The sequence below is a fragment of the Artemia sp. Qi Xiang Cuo genome, chromosome 21 (genome assembly GCF_049724085.1).
Source record: "Artemia sp. Qi Xiang Cuo chromosome 21, ASM4972408v1, whole genome shotgun sequence".
Classification (NCBI taxonomy): domain Eukaryota; kingdom Metazoa; phylum Arthropoda; class Branchiopoda; order Anostraca; family Artemiidae; genus Artemia; species Artemia sp. Qi Xiang Cuo.
The window spans coordinates 6,246,253-6,266,267 of record NC_142814.1 but is presented as its reverse complement, the minus strand read 5'-3'; the positions used below and the strand labels follow the sequence as shown (position 1 = coordinate 6,266,267).

Below are 20,015 nucleotides of genomic sequence, written 5' to 3'. Positions count from 1 at the left end.
AGAACATCATATGTTTGTATTATGATTAAAAGAACATAAAACAGAACATTAAAAGAACATACATAAAACTTGTATGATGATTAAAAGAACTAATTTATTATGTAATTTAAAGTCATTAGCTATTTTTCAGCAAAAATTTTATGGGTCTCTTTTAACTATGCTTTTCAGGAAAAAAAAATGAGTAGGGGATAGTTAAAAATATAAATTAATGTTTTGATTTTGGACAGCTGTAGAAACAACAAAATCCAAAAAACAGCAGATCAGATAAAAAGTGTGAAGGTGCAAACCCTACGGCTTTAGCTCAATAATGAAGCAATTGAAAGTGAGTGAGTGACTGAAAGAAAAAAGAAAGAAAGGAAGAAAGAAAAAGAGAGAAAGAGAGCGAGAGATGTAGAGGTTGAGAGGTAGAGAGAAAGGCAAAGAGAAAGAGAGAAAGGTAGAAATAGAAAGGTAGATTGAAAGAGCAAGAGGGATAGAGAGAGAAATAGAGAGAAAGAGAAAAAAGAGAAAGCGATAGGGAGAGAAAGAGAGAGAGAGAGCAATTTTTGATTTATCCGTTTAGAAAATCTTGGACATAATTTTAAACATAGACCTCGCCTTGTGCGTTTCTCTATTTCCCTTGACCGCTGAGACGAATCGAGATTACAATCCCATCAATTTTCTATTGTAACGATTAAAATCATCTAATCGATATTTCAATAGCTTGAAATAGACTTTTTTTCAAATTTAGGCACATTTTTAGTCATAATTTAGTCAAGAACTAAATCTTGAGAATTTGGTTAGTATGTTTTGTTCATTGCAAAAGGATGAAATTTGAAGCGTGTTTAAAGAGGTAGAAAATGAAGCCTCACGAGTACTTACAACCAAATAAAAAAAAAATATAAATAAACAGTAAAATAAAAAAAGAAAATGAAATTCAACGCCATGCTTTGTTCTGACATTGGGTCCATAGCTAGGACTGACCTGAGGACTCAAAGGGCCCCCTTCTTCTTCAGGCGTGGCAAGAGGAGCGTTCCTATGTTTAGGAGGAGGAGTAGGGACGCTAGAGCTTGAACCCACCTTGCCGAGGCGCGGAGGAGGAGCAGGAGGAAGGAGAGCCTCTTTCCCTTCTCTTGTAGATGTCAAACGAATCTTGGCCAGAACATCAGTTACATTTGTAAATTCTTTCATGTTGATTCGACCGGGCTGAAAAGTAAAATATAATGAATAAATAGAAGCAGATCCAAATTAAAAAACCACATCTAAATATTTTTATTGAAAATAATTATAACCACCCCAAATTCTAGGGCTATAGTGAAAGGAAGGCTACAATGGCTTAACTACGGTTCACAGATTAATGATGAAACAACACCAAATATTATGATTGCCAAAAATTCCAAGTATTATATATATATATATATATATATATATATATATATATATATATATATATATATATATATATATATATATATATATATATATATTCTCGAAAGTGGCTCACCATTTTTTCGATAAAATTGGTATCTAGGGATATCTCCGCATAAAAAAACGATCTGGATAGGTCCTAAGACTGAGAAAAATCGTTAAGAGGCTGAATTTTGGTTTCTGCAAATGGCGTCATGTACTATGTTAGTACATCGTATAAGCATTTCTTATGAATCATATATGGCATCATATAAGTATTTTCTTAAATGATGTCATGCATACCATAAATAAGATTGTTAGGTTTCCAACGCAACAGTTATTTATATAATAAAATGTCTGCTGGAAGGCCCAAAAACCAAAATTTGCAGTTGCAATTACAATAAATGATGATTCTTTGGAACCAACACCTGAACTAACGTGTCAAAAAGGAAAATGAAGAGCGAAGACACAGGTAGTTAGAATACATGCGAAAACGACAATTAGAGCGTGTTAAAATTAAAATGAAGAGCAAAGACACACGCAGTTAGAAGACATACGACACCGAACAACTGAGGGAGTCAAAAATGAAAATGAAGAGCAGTGAGTCAATGGACAGCGAGAATCAAAACGTGTAAAAAATTGAAAATGATAACGATGATGATTGGATTTGGGATTTTGACATGGATAAGGTCATCAATGCCTACCATACCTTTGCTAAAAAAAACAAAGGTTCGGCGATATGTATTCCATAATGACAAAAGATAAGCCGAGGCAATGATGATTGAGTTTGGGATTTTGACATGAATATGGTCATCAATAGCTATATATATATATATATATATATATATATATATATATATATATATATATATATATATATATATATATATAATGTGACAAACGGGGAAACACGAAGATATATGAAATCCCAAAACAGAAATCTAAATAAAGTCAAACAGCAGAAACTACGGTGGCTTCAGCATCTCAAAATAATGGCCCCAGTTTGTTCCAAAAAATACCCCTCGACGAAATGATAGATGGACGACGGCCGTGAGATGAAACATTTTATTAAAACAATAATAACAACTCCGCCTTTTCTAGAAAAGAACATGATAATTTAGCCTTTTGGGCCCCTTCAAAATGGTTTGACCCGCCTATGGCCGTATTCTGGGGAGTGGGTTTGAACCACTCTCGTATTCAGGGAAGGGGTTAGACGGGTTTGGACCCCTCTAAGCACCCCCTGAAATGTTTGTTTGAATCGTAAAAGTGTAACAAAAATACACAAAAAATACATTTTTGATGCGTTTTTTTTTTCTGTAAGAGGTAATTTAAATTACTGAACTACTCTCCTCCTTTCAACAAAAAAATTCATCAAATTCAAAAAAAATTCATCAAATTCAAAAAAATTCAAAAAATCGACGAATATGTCATTCATATTCACTGAACAAATTATGCTTCGAATCAATATAGATCAAGAATTGAATAAAATTCTTTAGAATAATAACAATGCGTATTCTTTCTTAGCTTAAATTTAAACTCTTATATACACAGCAAGCTTTTATATAGGCATAAATACGGAGGGGGGGGGGGCTGGACATTAGGGCATTGTAGTTCTGTTACTGTAAATTCCTTTTATATCTGCCTCATTGGTATAGAAATCTAAAGGTTATTCAAATGTTTCATGCCACTGACATCTTATAATAAAGTTGGATGCTAAGCTAAAAGGTTATTTGGTTTGGAACGGGGTCAATGGTGTGACTCTAAGCTCAGCCAGAGTCAACCCAGCTCTAAATGCCCCCCCCCCCGAAATGTTTCCTAATTAGTGTGATGAAGGTCATGAGGATGTCACATGTTATGAAGCTTATACAGAAATTGCTGAGAGCAGATATGATTTTGATATGAGAGCAGTAATTTCTGAGAGCAATTTCGGCTCTCACAAATAACTGAGAGCAGAGCATTATTAATTTACATGTAAGACGATTAGAAGAGACCATGTATTCCCCTCCAACCAATAGCCAATTCAAACCAGTAGACTGGTATTACGTCAACAGATGAAGAAGCAAAATAGAAACTTCTGCTACTTTAATGTTATTAGCATTACTCGCCTTATTCACATTATTAACCAAAAATGAAGGATTTTTATTACTGTTATTCGCTAGTTACGACAAGCCACTATACCGAATAAATCGGATTTTTATTACTGTCATTCGCCAGTTAAGACACCACCGGATTTTTATTACTGTTATTCGCCAGTTAAGACAAGCCACTACACCAAATAAACCGGATTTTTATTACTGTTATTCGGCAGTTAAGACACCGCCGGATTTTTATTACTGTTATTCGCCAGTTAAGACAAGCCACTACACCGAATAAACCGGATTTTTATTACTGTTATTCGCCAGTTAAGACACCACCGGATTTTTATTACTGTTATTCGGCAGTTAAGACACCGCCGGATTTTTATTACTGTTATTCGCCAGTTAAGACAAGCCATTACACCGAATAAACCGGATTTTTATTACGGATATTCGCCAGTTAAGACGCCACAGGATTTTTATTACTGTTATTCACCAGTTAAGACAAGCCCCTACATCGAAATAAAAAGGGCTCAAGTCTTACCTTATTGCTGAAAATTGCCGATTCTTTTCCAGGAACAGCCGGGGGAGGGCCAGAAGGAGGAGGGTATCTTCTTCTACCAGTAGTAAATGCTCTTTGGCTATAACTCTCAGAAGTATTGGTCCAATGTTCTAATGGCCGATGAACGAAGATTGAGTCATCTAACCAACCTGAAGAGAAACACTTGAATTACATTGGAATTACGTTAAGCTTATATATATATATATATATATATATATATATATATATATATATATATATATATATATATATATATATATATATATATATATATATATATATATATATATATATATATATATATATATATATATATATATATATATATATATATATATATATATATATATATATATATATATATATATATATATATATATATATATATATGTTACGTACCCAGGATTCTTTTTCGGGAAGGGGGAGGGGGTCTACAAAAAAACACGGCTGCGCATGGTCCCCCCCACACCAATATATTCAAAAATTCAATATTTTATCCTCTCCCATGAAGTTCAAATTTGCTTCAAATTATTCCCTATGGCCTCGTCCCATCCTATTCGGAGGCGACCTAATTTTTATCTGGCCACTGATGGATGGCCAAAAAGCATAATCCTTGGCAATATGCCATTCTTCATTCCTAAAATTTGGCTTAGTGATTCTTAGCCTTTCCTTTGCTATGGCCCTCGAGAGTGGGGCCGAACAGTATTTTTCACATATCTTATTGTTTGATATACGGTCAATCGAATAGGTACCTAAGACTACCTTTGGACAATTCCTCATAAAAGTGCAGCTTATTGTGCAGCATATTGCTTGACATACAGTCAATCAAACAAGTACCTGAGACTGCCCTCCGACAATTCTTCTAAAAATTGCAGCTTATTGTGCAGCCTTTTTTTATATACAGTCAGTAAAACAAGTACCAAAGACTATCCTCGGACAATTCCTCTGGAAAACATTTAGCACATTTTCCTCAGCCTTTCGAAGTGCCCACGTTACAGTACCATACTTAACCACTCACATTGGCATCCAAAATTCTACAAGCGGATAAAAGTATATTTTTTATATTTAAAGTATATTAAAGTATAGCATGTGTATTTTCTTAGTTTTCTATTTTCATTTTTCAGTTTAATATAATCTTATAATATATATTATTTTTCAATAGATAATTTGCATTTTACACTACAATTCCGTTGTCAGCAGTGTACAAAACCGCATGGATAATCTGGGGACTGAAGCATAGGTTTTAAGAAAGACATGCCTGAGAATTCCTCAGGGCATGAACTAATGTTATCAGCAAACACTATCATCAAATTCGAGCGATTTCGATTCGTGAAAAACAAGGAATCTGGACGTTTAAGCGTTGATAACCTGGATTTCTCAGACCAAAATTCGAGGCAGCGGAACAATAAGAAGAAAAAAACAATCGAAACAAACTGTTTAAAGCTTTACTAGAATCAGAAGTTTATTGAGAGAACTCAGCGCCTACATCACCCGGACTCAAAGTTTTATTTTAAAACGATTCTCAAAGGCAAGACTGTCAAGCTTACATTGTGCGTAATAAAAAACAGTATGAAATAAGTAAAACAAGCTATAATTAATAAAACACACACACACACTTACTGTAGTTGTTAGAAACACATATTAATTAGCTCATTAATTATTTACATATCATCAATTATCATTAATCATTAATTAGCACAGATCATTTTATATATGAGACATGCAAATGATCTACAAAGAAAATAATGAATAAAACAAACGACAAAATTGCTATAGGCAACAAGAAAACGTATTTTTAACAGATTGTTGAGTCGCAGTAATAATAATAAAAAAAAATATACAAGACTCATATTATTTTATTTCACTTCCAAAAACAGACTACAGTCATCACTCAAGCGGGCGCACCAATTCACAGGGTAGGAGGGGGGGGGGGGGGGTAATTCCCCCTAATTTTTCCCCTCCTTCTTAGATTATGAAAAATACCGTTTAATCGTATTTGCATTGCAAAACACCTCTTTTTGGTATTCTCATTGAAAAAAAAAACCGCCCTCCAGATTTTGAAAAATGAATTGCCCCCCCCATTTGTGTGAATTGGTGCCCCTAAATTCAAGCGTTTTATTAAGAAAAAATTAAGCGTCGAAGGATTCAAACGTAAAACCCCCGATATTCTATCCCTGAATTGAGTTTTTCATTGTATTGTATTTCAAGTTTTTACAGTATTTGTTAAAGACACATCGTCAGTTAGGTATCATAAATGTCGTATCTCCATAATTGTAAATGTTCAGAAAAGCAAAAAAACCTCACAACTTTTTTTATTCCCCCCTCCGATAACCGTGAAATAAAAACGGATTGATATGTAAAAACAATAAATATCAATCCGTTTTTGTTTTACCGTTATCAGAGAGGGAGTAAAAAAGTTGTGAGGTTTTGGCTCTTCTGAAAATTTACAGTTATGGAAATACGATCTTTTGATATCCGACTGACGACACATTAATTAACCAATAAATCAAACCATATTACAGTGAGAATTTAATTTAAGCCACGGAGAATGAAACAGAAGGCAACAATTCAGAAAAAAACAAGACAACATATTTTTAGCAAAGGTTGTCGAGTCAAAATAATATATATATATATATATATATATATATATATATATATATATATATATATATATATATATATATATATATATATATATATATATATATATATATATATATATATATATATATATATAGTACTCTTACAGGGACAGATTTGGAGGTTGGGGACAAAGGGGTATATTTATCCCCTAAGAGGACCTAGAGTTGCACTAACTACACGGACGGAGTAGACAAAATTACTGATGGGGGAGCCCAGGTTTCGATGGCCCCCCCCCCACCCCCTCCCCGAAAATAAATTCTATATCTACTCCTGTATTCCTACCCTATTTTTTAGTCCTAAAAACAGATGGTGTTCATTATTTAAGCACTATATTGGGCAAAATTCAAGCGTTGACGAATCTAAACGTCAAACCCCCAATACTCAAGTGCTGAATTGAGGCAAAAACCCTCTATTTTACGGAAATAAATAAAAAACTATTACCTATTACCCTTTACCCGAACCAGATATTACCTATTACCCGAAAAACTATTACCCTTATGACCTATCAACGAACCACAGAGACCGACACTCTTGAGACTTAGTTGGGAATGATTTTTAACTGGTATGAATTAAACAAATATCAATAAAATGTAATTAATTAGGTTTAATTATAAGCATCCTTTATCGCACACTAAGGATTAGTTTTTTTTTTATCATTGTATGCTCGGATTTGACAGCCCATTTTCACATCACAAAAAAAACTTAAGTACCAAGGACATTAAATTTACAAACATTTTTGTTTCCTGGACCCATCTTAGGTCTATTCCATCTTAAGTCTTTACCTGAGATCCACCATTTTCACACACACACAAAAAATTGCATGGACATTATCAAGTTTTTAGGGCAGTACCACCATTTCCTTCTGCTTATTTATATTTATGGTTTGATGTGGCAACACTGACGATAACGCATAAACCATTGTCATTCTACACCAACAAAAGAAAAATCTTAGAAAATCGCGGTTTTCAAGTATGAATAAAAAAAACAACTGAAAAAATTAAAAAGAAAAACAAAGTGGGTTAAAATCAGTAGAAACATGTCAATAACAGCTTAAGGTGTGGCTTTTTTTGAAGGCTTAGTCGTCTTTGAAAATCTACTAATTATTAATGTTTGAGTTTTTATGAATGCACAGCATTTTCAAACTTAACTAATTAGTTTTGCTTAATTATTTTCACGATTGAAGGTGGCAACACTGAACAAAATGTGATATTTCCCAAAAAATTCCTATCTTTGAAATAGCCAAAGAAAAACGTTAGAAAATCGTGGTTTTCAAGTATGAATAGAAAAAATAACTGAAAAAAAAAAAAAAAAAAAGTGGGTTAAAATCAGTAGAAACATGTCACTAAACAGCTTAAAGTGTGGCTTTTTTGAAGGCCTAGTCGTCTTTGAAAACCTGCTGATTATTAATGTTTGAGTTTTTATGAATGCACAGCATTGCCAAACTTAACTAATTAGTTTTGCTTAATTATTTTCACGATTTTAGATGGCAACACTGAACAAAATGTGATATTTCCCAAAAAATTCCTATCTTTGAAATAGCCAAAGAAAAACGTTAGAAAATCGTGGTTTTCAAGTATGAATAGAAAAAATAACTGAAAAAAAAAAAAAGAAAAAAAAAGTGGGTTAAAATCAGTAGAAACATGTCACTAAACAGCTTAAAGTGTGGCTTTTTTGAAGGCTTAGTCGTCTTTGAAAACCTGCTGATTATTAATGTTTGAGTTTTTATGAATGCACAGCATTGTCAAACTTAACTAATTAGTTTTGCTTAATTATTTTCACGATTTCAGATGGCAACACTGAACAAAATGTGATATTTCCCAAAAAATTCCTATCTTTGAAATAGCCAAAGAAAAACGTTAGAAAATCGTGGTTTTCAAGTATGAATAGAAAAAATAACTGAAAAAAAGAAAAGGAAAAAAAAGTGGGTTAAAATCAGTAGAAACATGTCACTAAACAGCTTAAAGTGTGGCATTTTTGAAGGTTTACTCGTCTTTGAAAATCTACTGATTATTAATGTTTGAGTTTTTATGAATGCACAGCATTGTCAAACTTAACTAATTAGTTTTGCTTAATTATTTTCACGATTTAAGGTGGCAACACTGAACAATATGTGATATTTCCCAAAAAATTCCTATCTTTGAAATAGCCAAAGAAAAACATTAGAAAATCGTGGTTTTCAAGTATGAATAGGAAAAATAACTGAAAAAAAGAAAAAGAAAAAAAAGTGGGTTAAAATCAGTAGAAACATGTCACTAAACAGCTTAAGGTGTGGCTTTTTTGAAGGCTTAGTCGTCTTTGAAAACCTACTGATTATTAATGTTTGAGTTTTTATGAATGCACAGCATTGTCAAACTTAACTAATTAGTTTTGCTTAATTATTTTCACGATTTAAGGTGGCAACACTGAACAAAATGTGATATTTCCCAAAAATTCCTATCTTTTAAATAGCCAAAGAAAAACGTTAGAAAATCGTGGTTTTCAAGTCTGAATAGAAAAAATAACTGAAAAAAAGAAAAACAAAAAAAAGTGGGTTAAAATCAGTAGAAACATGTCACTAAACAGCTTAAGGTGTGGCTTTTTGAAGGTTTACTCGTCTTTGAAAATCTACTGATTATTAATGTTTGAGTTTTTATGAATGCACAGCATTGTCAAACTTAACTAATTAGTTTTGCTTAATTATTTTCACGATTTAAGGTGGCAACACTGAACAATATGTGATATTTCCCAAAAAATTCCTATCTTTGAAATAGCCAAAGAAAAACATTAGAAAATCGTGGTTTTCAAGTATGAATAGGAAAAATAACTGAAAAAAAAAAGAAAAAAAAAGTGGGTTAAAATAAGTAGAAAAATGTCACTAAACAGCTTAATGTGTGGCTTTTTTGAAGGTTTACTCGTCTTTGAAAATCTACTGATTATTAATGTTTGAGTTTTTATGAATGCACAGCATTGTCAAACTTAACTAATTAGTTTTGCTTAATTATTTTCACGATTTAAGGTGGCAACACTGAACAATATGTTATATTTCACAAAAAATTCCTATCTTTGAAATAGCCAAAGAAAAACATTAGAAAATCGTGGTTTTCAAGTATGAATAGGAAAAATAACTGAAAAAAATAAAAAGAAAAAAAAAGTGGGTTAAAATCAGTAGAAACATGTCACTAAACAGCTTAAGGTGTGGCTTTTTTGAAGGTTTAGTCGTCTTTGAAAACCTACTGATTATTAATGTTTGAGTTTTTATGAATGCACAGCATTGTCAAACTTAACTAATTAGTTTTGCTTAATTATTTTCACGATTTAAGGTGGCAACACTGAACAAAATGTGATATTTCCCAAAAAATTCCTATCTTTGAAATAGCCAAAGAAAAACGTTAGAAAATCGTGGTTTTCAAGTCTGAATAGAAAAAATAACTGAAAAAAGAAAAAGAAAAACAAAGTGGGTTAAAATCAGTAGAAACATGTCACTAAACAGCTTAAGGTGTGGCTTTTTTGAAGGCTTAGTCGTCTTTGAAAATCTACTGATTATTAATGTTTGAGTTTTTATGAATGCACGGCATTGTCAAACTTAAATAATTAGTTTTGCTTAACTATTTTCACGATTTAACATGGCAACACTGACCAAAATGCAGTATTGCTCTAAAACCATTGTCATTCTGCACCAAACAAAAGAAAAATCTTAGTAAATCGTGGTTTTCAAGTATGAATAGAAAAAATAACTAAAAAAATAGTGGGTTAAAATCAGCAAAAAAATGTCACTAGACAGCTTAAGGTGCGGCTTTTTTGTAGGCTTAGTCGTCTTTGAAAATCTACTGATTATTAATGTTTGAGTTTTTATGAAAGAACAGCATTGTCAAACTTAATTAATTAGTTTTGCTTACTTATTTTCACGATTTAAGGTGGCAACACTGACCAAAATGTGATATTTCCCAAAAAAATCCTATCTTTGAAATAGCCAAAGAAAAACGTTAGAAAATCGTGGTTTTCAAGATGAATAGAAAAAATAACTGAAAAAAAAAAGAAAAAAAAAGTGGGTTAAAATCAGCAAAAAACATGTCACTAAACAGCTTAAGATGTGGCTTTTTTGAAGGCTTAGTCGTCTTTGAAAATCTACTGATTATTAATGTTTGAGTTTTTATGAATGAACAGCATTGTCACACTTAATTAATTACTTTTGCTTACTTATTTTCACGATTTAACGTGGCAGCACTGACCAAAATGTGATACTGCCCTAGAAATTCCTATCTTAAATCGTTGTTTTCAAGTATGAATAGACCCAAGATTTCAAAAAAATAAGTTTTTAGGGTAGTCTTTCCTCACTGCTGCGACGTTGAACCGTAAAAATGAATAGGCTAACTGAATTCATTAAATTTAACAACACTTTTGGTACATAAAACTACAAGCATTAGCAATCTGTGGATACCCCTTCAAAGGAAAGCTATACCCACTTAAGGTGTTCGGTGCCATATATTTTTGGCTTATTTTTAATTCGCTCACTGTCCTTGGTACATCTAAGGAAAGACAGGACATGCACAAGCTACAACTAATCACCTGATTGACGAATAGGAACAGAATCCCTTAGTACAGAGGCCAAAGCAGCTTGAAAAAGAGGTAAATAAAAATAATTATCAATAAATACTTTATAAAACATCAAAAACTAAAAGAACTAGGAAACAGTAAAAGCAGCGAAGATACAGTTGCAGTGAAATTACCCAAAAATTACAATGTTAAAAAAAAAATTGAGAAGAAAACAAGCCCAATACAGCTTCGCAAATAACATTATACTCAAGCTTCACGTTTTGGTTTCGTCAAAACCCCAGAATTTTTTAGATCCAAGTGCTACCTAACATTTTTTTTTTCTTCAGACTAATATATTTATTAATACTCATTAATATGTCGATTACAATATAATTCCAATCATAAAGTAGCACGGGATGATTGCTTTGATCTCGGGGTTATCAGAAAGTTACATATCCCCCCCCCCAGATAATTTAAACCGGAGTGTTTAATATTATTTGACAGCTTAGGAGCTTGAAACATTAGCACGTTCTAAAGTAAAAGGAGTCTTGAATAAATAAAGAAAAAAAAAACTAAAACTATTTCTTTGCGCAAAAATGGCTCTCCGGGGTTAGTTTTGCTAATAACATCACGATTTAAGTCCTTTAAATTCAAGCATTCGCAGATAGTTTGCCCAAAAGAAATTGTACCACTTTTGTTGGGATTAATATCCTTAGTACGACTCCAGTGAATGACGAATTTACGGGGAAATAGGGAGACTATATCTACCCCCACCCAAAAAACATTTCACTTGACAGCGTTTAAAGTTATCATGGTTGTCCCATTAGTGGCAGTCTAGTAAAGACCGAAACCTTGTGATTTTCAAGGACCATGGGAAGCGCAAGGTTGAACAAGATTTGCGACTGTAGGTTCATTTTTCTTTTTTAAAAGTATTCATTCCTTTATGACCTCCCCCCCCCTGCCACCAATCTACTTTAACAGATCGAATGAAATAATCAAACACTGTTGATGACAAATAGGATAAGATGCACATAGGATAGGAGGGGATAGGTTCCATCTCACAACTAGGACCACTCAAAGATCCCTCCAAATACTCCCAACATTTTTCGCAAAACCGCAGTAGTAACTTTTGCTAATATCTAATAATTGCTTTCTGATGAGATACCCATTCCATAAACATTTGAAGTCTTAAGTAAATTTTGAAATTTTTGATCTTTCTAAACAAGATCATTGTGAATATGGAAGCACAACTTACAATTTATTGTCTTTAAAGAAACTTAGTCTTAGGCAAACACGTTGCCAATAAAGCATGAAGATACGATTTTTCAACTTAGTAAACAAAATCAAATCTTAGGGAATATCGGTCTCTCCCTCCCAGAATTTTCCAGGAAAAATCCCTTCAAGAACAATAAAAAATACGAAGAAGAAATACATTTTCTTGTTCTAATCCACCTCCCCTGTGAAGTCTTTTATCTGCCCCCCCCACGCGTTGGACCAGACCTGTGTATAACTTTGGTAAGCACTTGTACAAGAACAGCTGATGATCATTAACATCAAGAAGAAATAATAAAGAAGAAAGAAGAAGAAAAATAAAGAGAAAGGATAGTCAAAGCAACTAATAAAACTACAATTATAATAACTACGCTACTATAAGCCAAAAATAGAGAAAACAACAAAGCCATATGTAACTGAGTAGAATCGGGGTAATAAAATGAAAAAGAATTTTTTAAAAAGTAAAAAAAACATAGGACTAAAATTAATCAAATGGGGAAAAACTAGGTGAGTTCCATGAACTAAAACCACAAAGTAATTTTAAAATCAGAGAATAAAAAAATTACTAGAAAAGAATTGCACAAACATGCATATTCTAAATCAAGTCAAACATGAAATCGATAATAATTCAAGTTACATGTATCATCAAAACTTGAGGCATGCCCGGTTTCCGGAGCTAACCACCGGGAATTAGTGGCGCTACGATCGGAAACCAGTCTAGCACCGCGGTCAGGTGGTGCGGGCTCGGGTGGCGTGCTCGGCTGGGGAAATACTTGGAAACCTAAAGCTATAGAAAGACAGATGTTAGTTTATGGTATATATTGAAGCTCCGTTCACACGTAGGCTTAGTTACACATCAATTTCTAACTATCATCACTTTAGACCAATCAGGGCTACTTCTTAAATATTATAGTTGGTTAATAATGATTATGCTTAGACACTTATATATAGGTAAGCAAGAATGTGGATTGGTTGTGTTTTTTTTTTTTTTTTTGCTAATCCAGCTACTAAGATATGATTTCTCAATAAAAAAGAAAATAAAGAAAACGAATTTGGAGCTCATCAAAGAAATAAAGCACTCAGTTCACAGTAATTTTCAGTTTCAGAGAAACTTATTCCACCCTTGATAAGGGGCGTCGTTTAGGGGGACAGTTGCCCCCCCCCCAATAATTTGGAGAAAAAATATTATACACCCCATGCCCCTTGATTATCTGGATATGAACAACCCCAGCATTAAAAATGCTAAAGATTCGCCCCTGCCCCTGGTCACAGAAGTGAGAAATTTTATGACAGCTAAATCACCAAGTATCAAAACTGCATTGATACATACTCCTACTGGTGGAAGGAATAACGTACAAATTTCTCATGTATGTAATTAGCATTAGGGGCGTAATTTGCTAAGGGGCAGGGATACAACTGCCTTCTCCAGCCACAAATTCCCCCCCCCCCACTGAAATTTAGTTTCTGCAAAAAAATATTGTCAAAATTAATGTAAGACTTTATAATTCAAGTATCCAGAGAAACGGGTCAGTTTTCTTTAGTATATTTTTGTCTTTTTGGTAATATATGGCTTATTTTTTAGTTTTCACTGTCATTTTCGTCTGATTTGGGAAAACTTACTTCAACTTTGCCCCCCCCCCCCAAGATTTTGACGAAATTACGCCACTGTTAAGCATTACGATCGCCCTTTGCAAAACCTATCGTCTGAATTTTTCGAGAAGTTCGCCATATATTGATTTCTTTTTTATTATTATTATTATTATTATTAGAGCAGGAGAAATAAATGAAGATATAGAAATCTCTCGTCTTTGCCAATCCGTTTTCTAGAGGTCGAAGATACTAGGTGTTGGCAGTGAACAGCTGGTGAAATCTGTTTTAACCCTTGCAGACAAGGCCGTATCTAGAGGGAGGGTTGAAACCCCCCCCCCCCGAAATGCTAGTCTGACTCGTAAAATGCAACATAAATGGATGTAAACCATTTTTTATGCGTTTTTTTTGTGTGTAACTCCCCGCCCCGAAAACAAATTCAATGTACAGTTCGAGGTAACGAACTGTACAAAGGAGGAACTCGGCCTAATGATAACCGAAACTCTAAGAAAATAATTTTTATAACAATTAATGCATCAAGAATTAGATTTTTATGCTGATTCCAAATACATAAAATTCATTAAGTTTAATGTTGCCTAGCAAAAGCTACAAGTCTGAGAAAATATTCGCAATTTTCGAAAAAAAAGGGGGGGGGGGAGGAAACCCTCAAAGAGCCAAACAATCTTAATGAAAATCACACCGTCAAACACAGCATATCAGAGAACTCTATTGTAGAGGTTTAAATCTCCTTCCGATAAAAAGGTGGGGTATTTTTGCCAGAAGAAAGATCACAGATGTTTTTTTTTTTTTTTTTTTTTTTTTTTTTTTTTTTTTTTCGGTGGTAATCATATCGAACCAATAGTCATATAAGATCGGAAGAGGGGCATTTGAACAGAAATGAAGTCCTGAACTAAAATCAAATTTTAATGTACACGCTACGTTTTGGCAGATAAAACCCGACTAACAATTGACATAACGTTTTGACGTTAACATTGACGTTTTTGCCATCATTCCGTAAGTGCAGAACTTAGTGCAAGAAACAAAAATCGGAGAAGAAAGGTATTACATAAGTATTTTTTACATAGGACCCGGAAGTAATTATTTTATTCTGTATAAATATAGTTTTGTTTTAATTGTAATACTTTAGTTTATCTAAAAGGCGTGTCGTTTTTTCTTCCTTTGGATCCACATTTATTTTTAGTTAAGCTGTTAAAATAAATAATAGCAATATTATACTAAACTGCGAATTAATAACAATTAAATATTAATAAGATAGATAAGATCAGATTTATTCATAATTAATAATAATAAATTAAAATGTTGGGACGGGGTTACTTTCTTAAGGGACACCTTTTAGGCTCGAGAACACAGAAGAGATAGAAATTAGAATACGATCGTTGAGTAATATAATGTTAGCATAACAAACATACAACGTAATAACGTTGTACAACCTTGCAACGTTGAGTAAGAATACGAAGAGGAGTGCAAAACCAGATCCGAAACTTTCAATAGCAAGGGTGTCATTTCTATTTTCCCTCCCATCAAAACTTGTGGTGGGTAGGTGACTGAATACACTCAGATTTATAGTCTTAGGCAGTGATTCTCAAACTGCGGTAACGCGTACCCCTTGGGGGTAGGCCAAATTTTTAGGAGGTACGCGGCCGATCAACAAAATTATTTTTTTTTACAACTCTTTAATTATAGGAGTGGCAATTTTATTTATATTTTAGCAATAGTTTACTTAGTACCGGTAACTGGGAAGGGGTACCTAAAATGCTTTGTGGGTAAAAAGGGGTACAGTGTCTAAATAAGTTTGAGAGCCACTTATCTAAGAGAAGCAGCCTAGCAGCACCTTGACAACTTATCTGTCGAAAACCGAAACATGTAATAAGCACAAAACTTTAGCAGTGACCAGGGGGCGTCATTTGGAGGGGGGCAAGGGGACAGTTGCCCTCCCCCAATAATGTTGAGAAACAAAATTATTATATATCCCATACACCTTGACTATCCGGATATGCACCCCTCTTGCCCCCCCCCCCGCCCAATAAAATGCTGGAAATTCGCCCCTGTTAGTAGCAACTGCAGTTTTAAGTTTCTACGATACAATACAAATTCAAGCACATATTGGGTTTTGAACTAGGATAATCCGAGATACAATCACATCAAGAGAGAAATTTCTGGCGGAGGGGTCATCAATTAATGCAGCAGTACCGACTATTGCTTTCATCACCCTCCCAAACCTCCCCAAGATTAAACTGGGTTCTTTAAAATCTAGCCGAAAATAAAGTTTGTAAATAATCGAGTGTTAGTACGAAATACAGATCGTCATTTTTGCTAACGCATATTTTCAGGGAGATTTCGAAGAACTCAAATTTTCATTGGAGAAACTAATTCCAAATGAAATTACTCGCACCAAAAATAATAATTATCCCACTATCCTAAAAATGAACAGAATATAAATGATCTTGTAGTCCTAAACGCTTCAGCTGAGGAGTTAAAAGACAAGTGGTAAAAAAACACAATTTATTTTGAATGTATTATTTTTGGGGCCCTAATTATCAGGTATGTCCTTTTCGTAAGCATAATATCACTATCTCTTTAAATTGATTGCTTCGCCCCTGGGCCTACTTATTCATTAAATATCTTTTTGTCCTGTTAATATTTTCTTTTGGCTAAGGTATTATGAAATGTCTTTGAAGAACCCATTACTTAGCTAGCCTCTGAAAATGCAGGCTAGTGAGAAAATACAGGCTAGAGGCTTTCTTTTGAGATGATTTTACTTTAAAGTTTTTCAGTTCTTATGTATCTTTTCACTTGAAAATAAGTTTTCCTTACCTTTTTAGCAGTGCCTATAATTGATCATTGTCGCCTAGGTATATTTCAGAGTCGTTAAGGAGGTTTGGTATAGGAGGTGGATCCTATATTATTGAGATCTTTCGCGATGGAAGATAAATTTTGGAGAATACGGCCCGGGGGTCTGGGCCAACAAGTTGAGTATAAGAACACCGTTCGTTAATACAGGAGGGTTTCCTTTTCACTCCAGCCCTGAGTGCAGGAGGATCTACAGTGGTATGGGAATAGAGACGATTTGGCCCGTTATTGGGACATAACCACAATAGACGTAATTTATCTAGGTTACTTCATTTAGGGAGCAAAGGAGGAGCCCCAGTACAACTCTGGTCCACCTTATCTAACATCTAATACGGGCGACCTCCCCCGTTCAGCTCCTAATAATTACAATCCACTATGTCAAACAAGCAAGTGACCATATAATCAAATGACTTTTATTGCATTCATAAAATTTGCACATCTTTTAGATCATCAAACCTACCTGATGTATATCAGGTAAGTTTAAATCAGGTAACATCAGGTATCAAAAAAATGTATATACACAATAAAAAAACAAACAAATTGAAACCAGAAAAAATTTGCTTGAAAACTTTTTCCTTACCCTTCCGATAAAGCTATGTTACGTTTATTACGAAATTAATAGACATAATTAATAACAACATAATTAAATTATTAAGCATATGAGTATCTAACACCGGGTATCTTGCAGTAAGAGCAAACATTGATCAGCAATTAGAGCCGATTCGCATATTTTTATAAACGATTAATTACCATAAATCTAGAGCCATTCCTAGGGGGGAAGGCAACCGGGGAATCTGCCCGGGTACCTTCACATGGGGGGGGGGCTGGGGAATGGTCCTTTTTTTCGCCTTTTTTTGCTTATATTTAAGTCTGGAGGGGGCCGTAATTCACTTTGCCCCGGGCACCACCAACCATAGGAACGGCTCTGCATGCATCAATAAAATTTAGCCAAGAGAAGTTAATGCTGGATATTTGAACATGAAATTTAGCGAAATTGAATTTAGCCATGATTTAGCCAAAATTCATCCTCATCGATGATAAGACCATTTTCTGTGCAACAAAAATGCAGAAATTGACATTTTAGTGAAAATCACTTTAGAATTTTTTTTTTGTAGTGTTTTTAGAACAGACCTGAGGCCCTCTAATCAGTCGCAGTTCTGCCCTCTCTTGCGCCCGGAACAGAATCTTGATAAACACCCCATCCCCGTCGCCCATAAAATTTTCAGGTCAAATTTTATCAAAATTTGCCTTTATTAGCAGCATTATTTTTAGTTATTAATTAATCATTTCATTTATTATCTGCGCCCTCTACTTTATTTTATTTCAATACTGTGTTTTCAATAAAAATAAAATTCCAAATATTCTCAAATGAAGCGCACCGTTAAATTATTTACTTGAAATTTCTGCCCCCACGGCATGTGCCCCCTCTGTCCCTACCCTAAAACCATGTCTACTCTAATACAAGATACAAAATATAAATGAATTCACATTATGAAATCCGAGATGATTTAGGTTACACTTCAGCAGAATGTACATGATTGTCTACGCAGCATGTGTGCCGGCGCGGGGAGGGAGGGAAACAATGATCGGCCCTCTTTAAATAACAAGACCTTAAAGATGAATAAAATTTGGAAAATGAGAAATAGTTCCATTTAAATCTTGATACAAACAAACCTACTAGTACTTGTTTCCTACTTCCTTGGAAAGCTTCCTGGTGGCGCTCATGCTATGAAGGTATTTTGCCATGGGTGTTGGCTATCAACTAAATAAATAGGAAGGCTACATGGGATTTATTCTCCCCACGAGTTAAACAATTCAAGAAATGTAGAGAGGGGTACGGATTTTTTAGATACAAATACAAAAGAATTCATTCTTCAAAATATTCATATTTATTTTATCGTTTTAAATGACAACGCCAAAAAAAAATTTCTCAAACCCTCACAACTGGCACCATACTGTCAGCAAAGAATAGACGGACGAAGATGGCTTAAAACACAGTTATTTGATATTTATAGCACTATAAGTCTCTGGTAAAACCATATTGTCGTGTGTAAATGACCCTCTAGTGTTTTCATGAATTTGCCCACAAGGGAAAATACACTTGAAAATTTTCATTGAGGACATTTTGGTTAAGGAACTAAGAGACAGAATGTAGCAATATTATATATATATATATATATATATATATATATATATATATATATATATATATATATATATATATATATATATATATATATATATATATATATATATATATATATATATATATATATATATATATATATATATATATATATATATATATATATATATATATATATATATATATATATATATATATGCTCTTTTAGAATAACTGAAACTTATCATAGTCAATCTATAACTATATCATAATTAAATAATAAAAAACAAGTTTTTTCAACTGCAAATAAGGAGCGACATTAAAACTTAAAACAAACAGAAATCATGACGCATATGAAGAGGTGGCCTTCTCCTCAACACCTCACTCTTTACGCTAGAGCTTTTTAGTACTTTTTGAAAAAGCTTCTTATTGTTGCAACTAACGAACATTGTGTTTCAAAAGTCGTTCTTAAAGAATTGGGACAAAATTCAAACTTAAGCGTAAAGAGCGAGGTGTTGAGAAGGAGGCAACCCCCTTAATATACGAAATAATTTCTGTTCGTTTTATGTTGTAATGTTGCTCCTCACTTCAAGTTGAAAACACTTGCTTTTTTTATTTAATTTCTGTATTGTTTTTTTTTTAATAATCCCAGGACACCTGACCCCACCTCCACGGATATCCACCTCCACGGATGACCCCACCTCCACAAATATCCTCCCAACGGACAAATTCTCTAGACAATTCAATCCCGGTACCCAGGCAATTACCCTTAACAACTCCACGCCGTAAAATTGAGACGGAAAAGAGAATTCAAGAAATGTAAAAAAAAAAATTTATATAAATTCTGGCAAATTTCCCCAGTGCATAATTTCCTTTGGCAAGTTCACCCCCTGGAAAGTATCCCAGTGAAAAAAAAAACAGCAGAAAATTCATCTTCCCACCCTAAAATGTATGCATACTTCCCAATAACAAATTTTCTCAT

At 33.6% G+C, this 20,015-nt stretch overlaps 1 protein-coding gene across 1 annotated transcript in view; it reads right to left on the bottom strand.

The window, feature by feature from the left end:
- The window catches only part of RhoGAPp190 (Rho GTPase-activating protein 190), a 321,622-nt gene that overhangs the window by 38,707 nt on the left and 262,900 nt on the right, over positions 1–20,015 (bottom strand). The window contains exons 20-23 of the mRNA XM_089107215.1: positions 13,088–13,237; positions 11,212–11,259; positions 4,006–4,172; positions 964–1,185 (exon numbers count right to left, since the gene is read on the bottom strand). Of these exons, the coding sequence (XP_088963341.1) occupies positions 964–1,185; positions 4,006–4,172; positions 11,212–11,259; positions 13,088–13,237 (587 nt within the window). The remainder of the gene's footprint in view (positions 1–963; positions 1,186–4,005; positions 4,173–11,211; positions 11,260–13,087; positions 13,238–20,015) is intronic.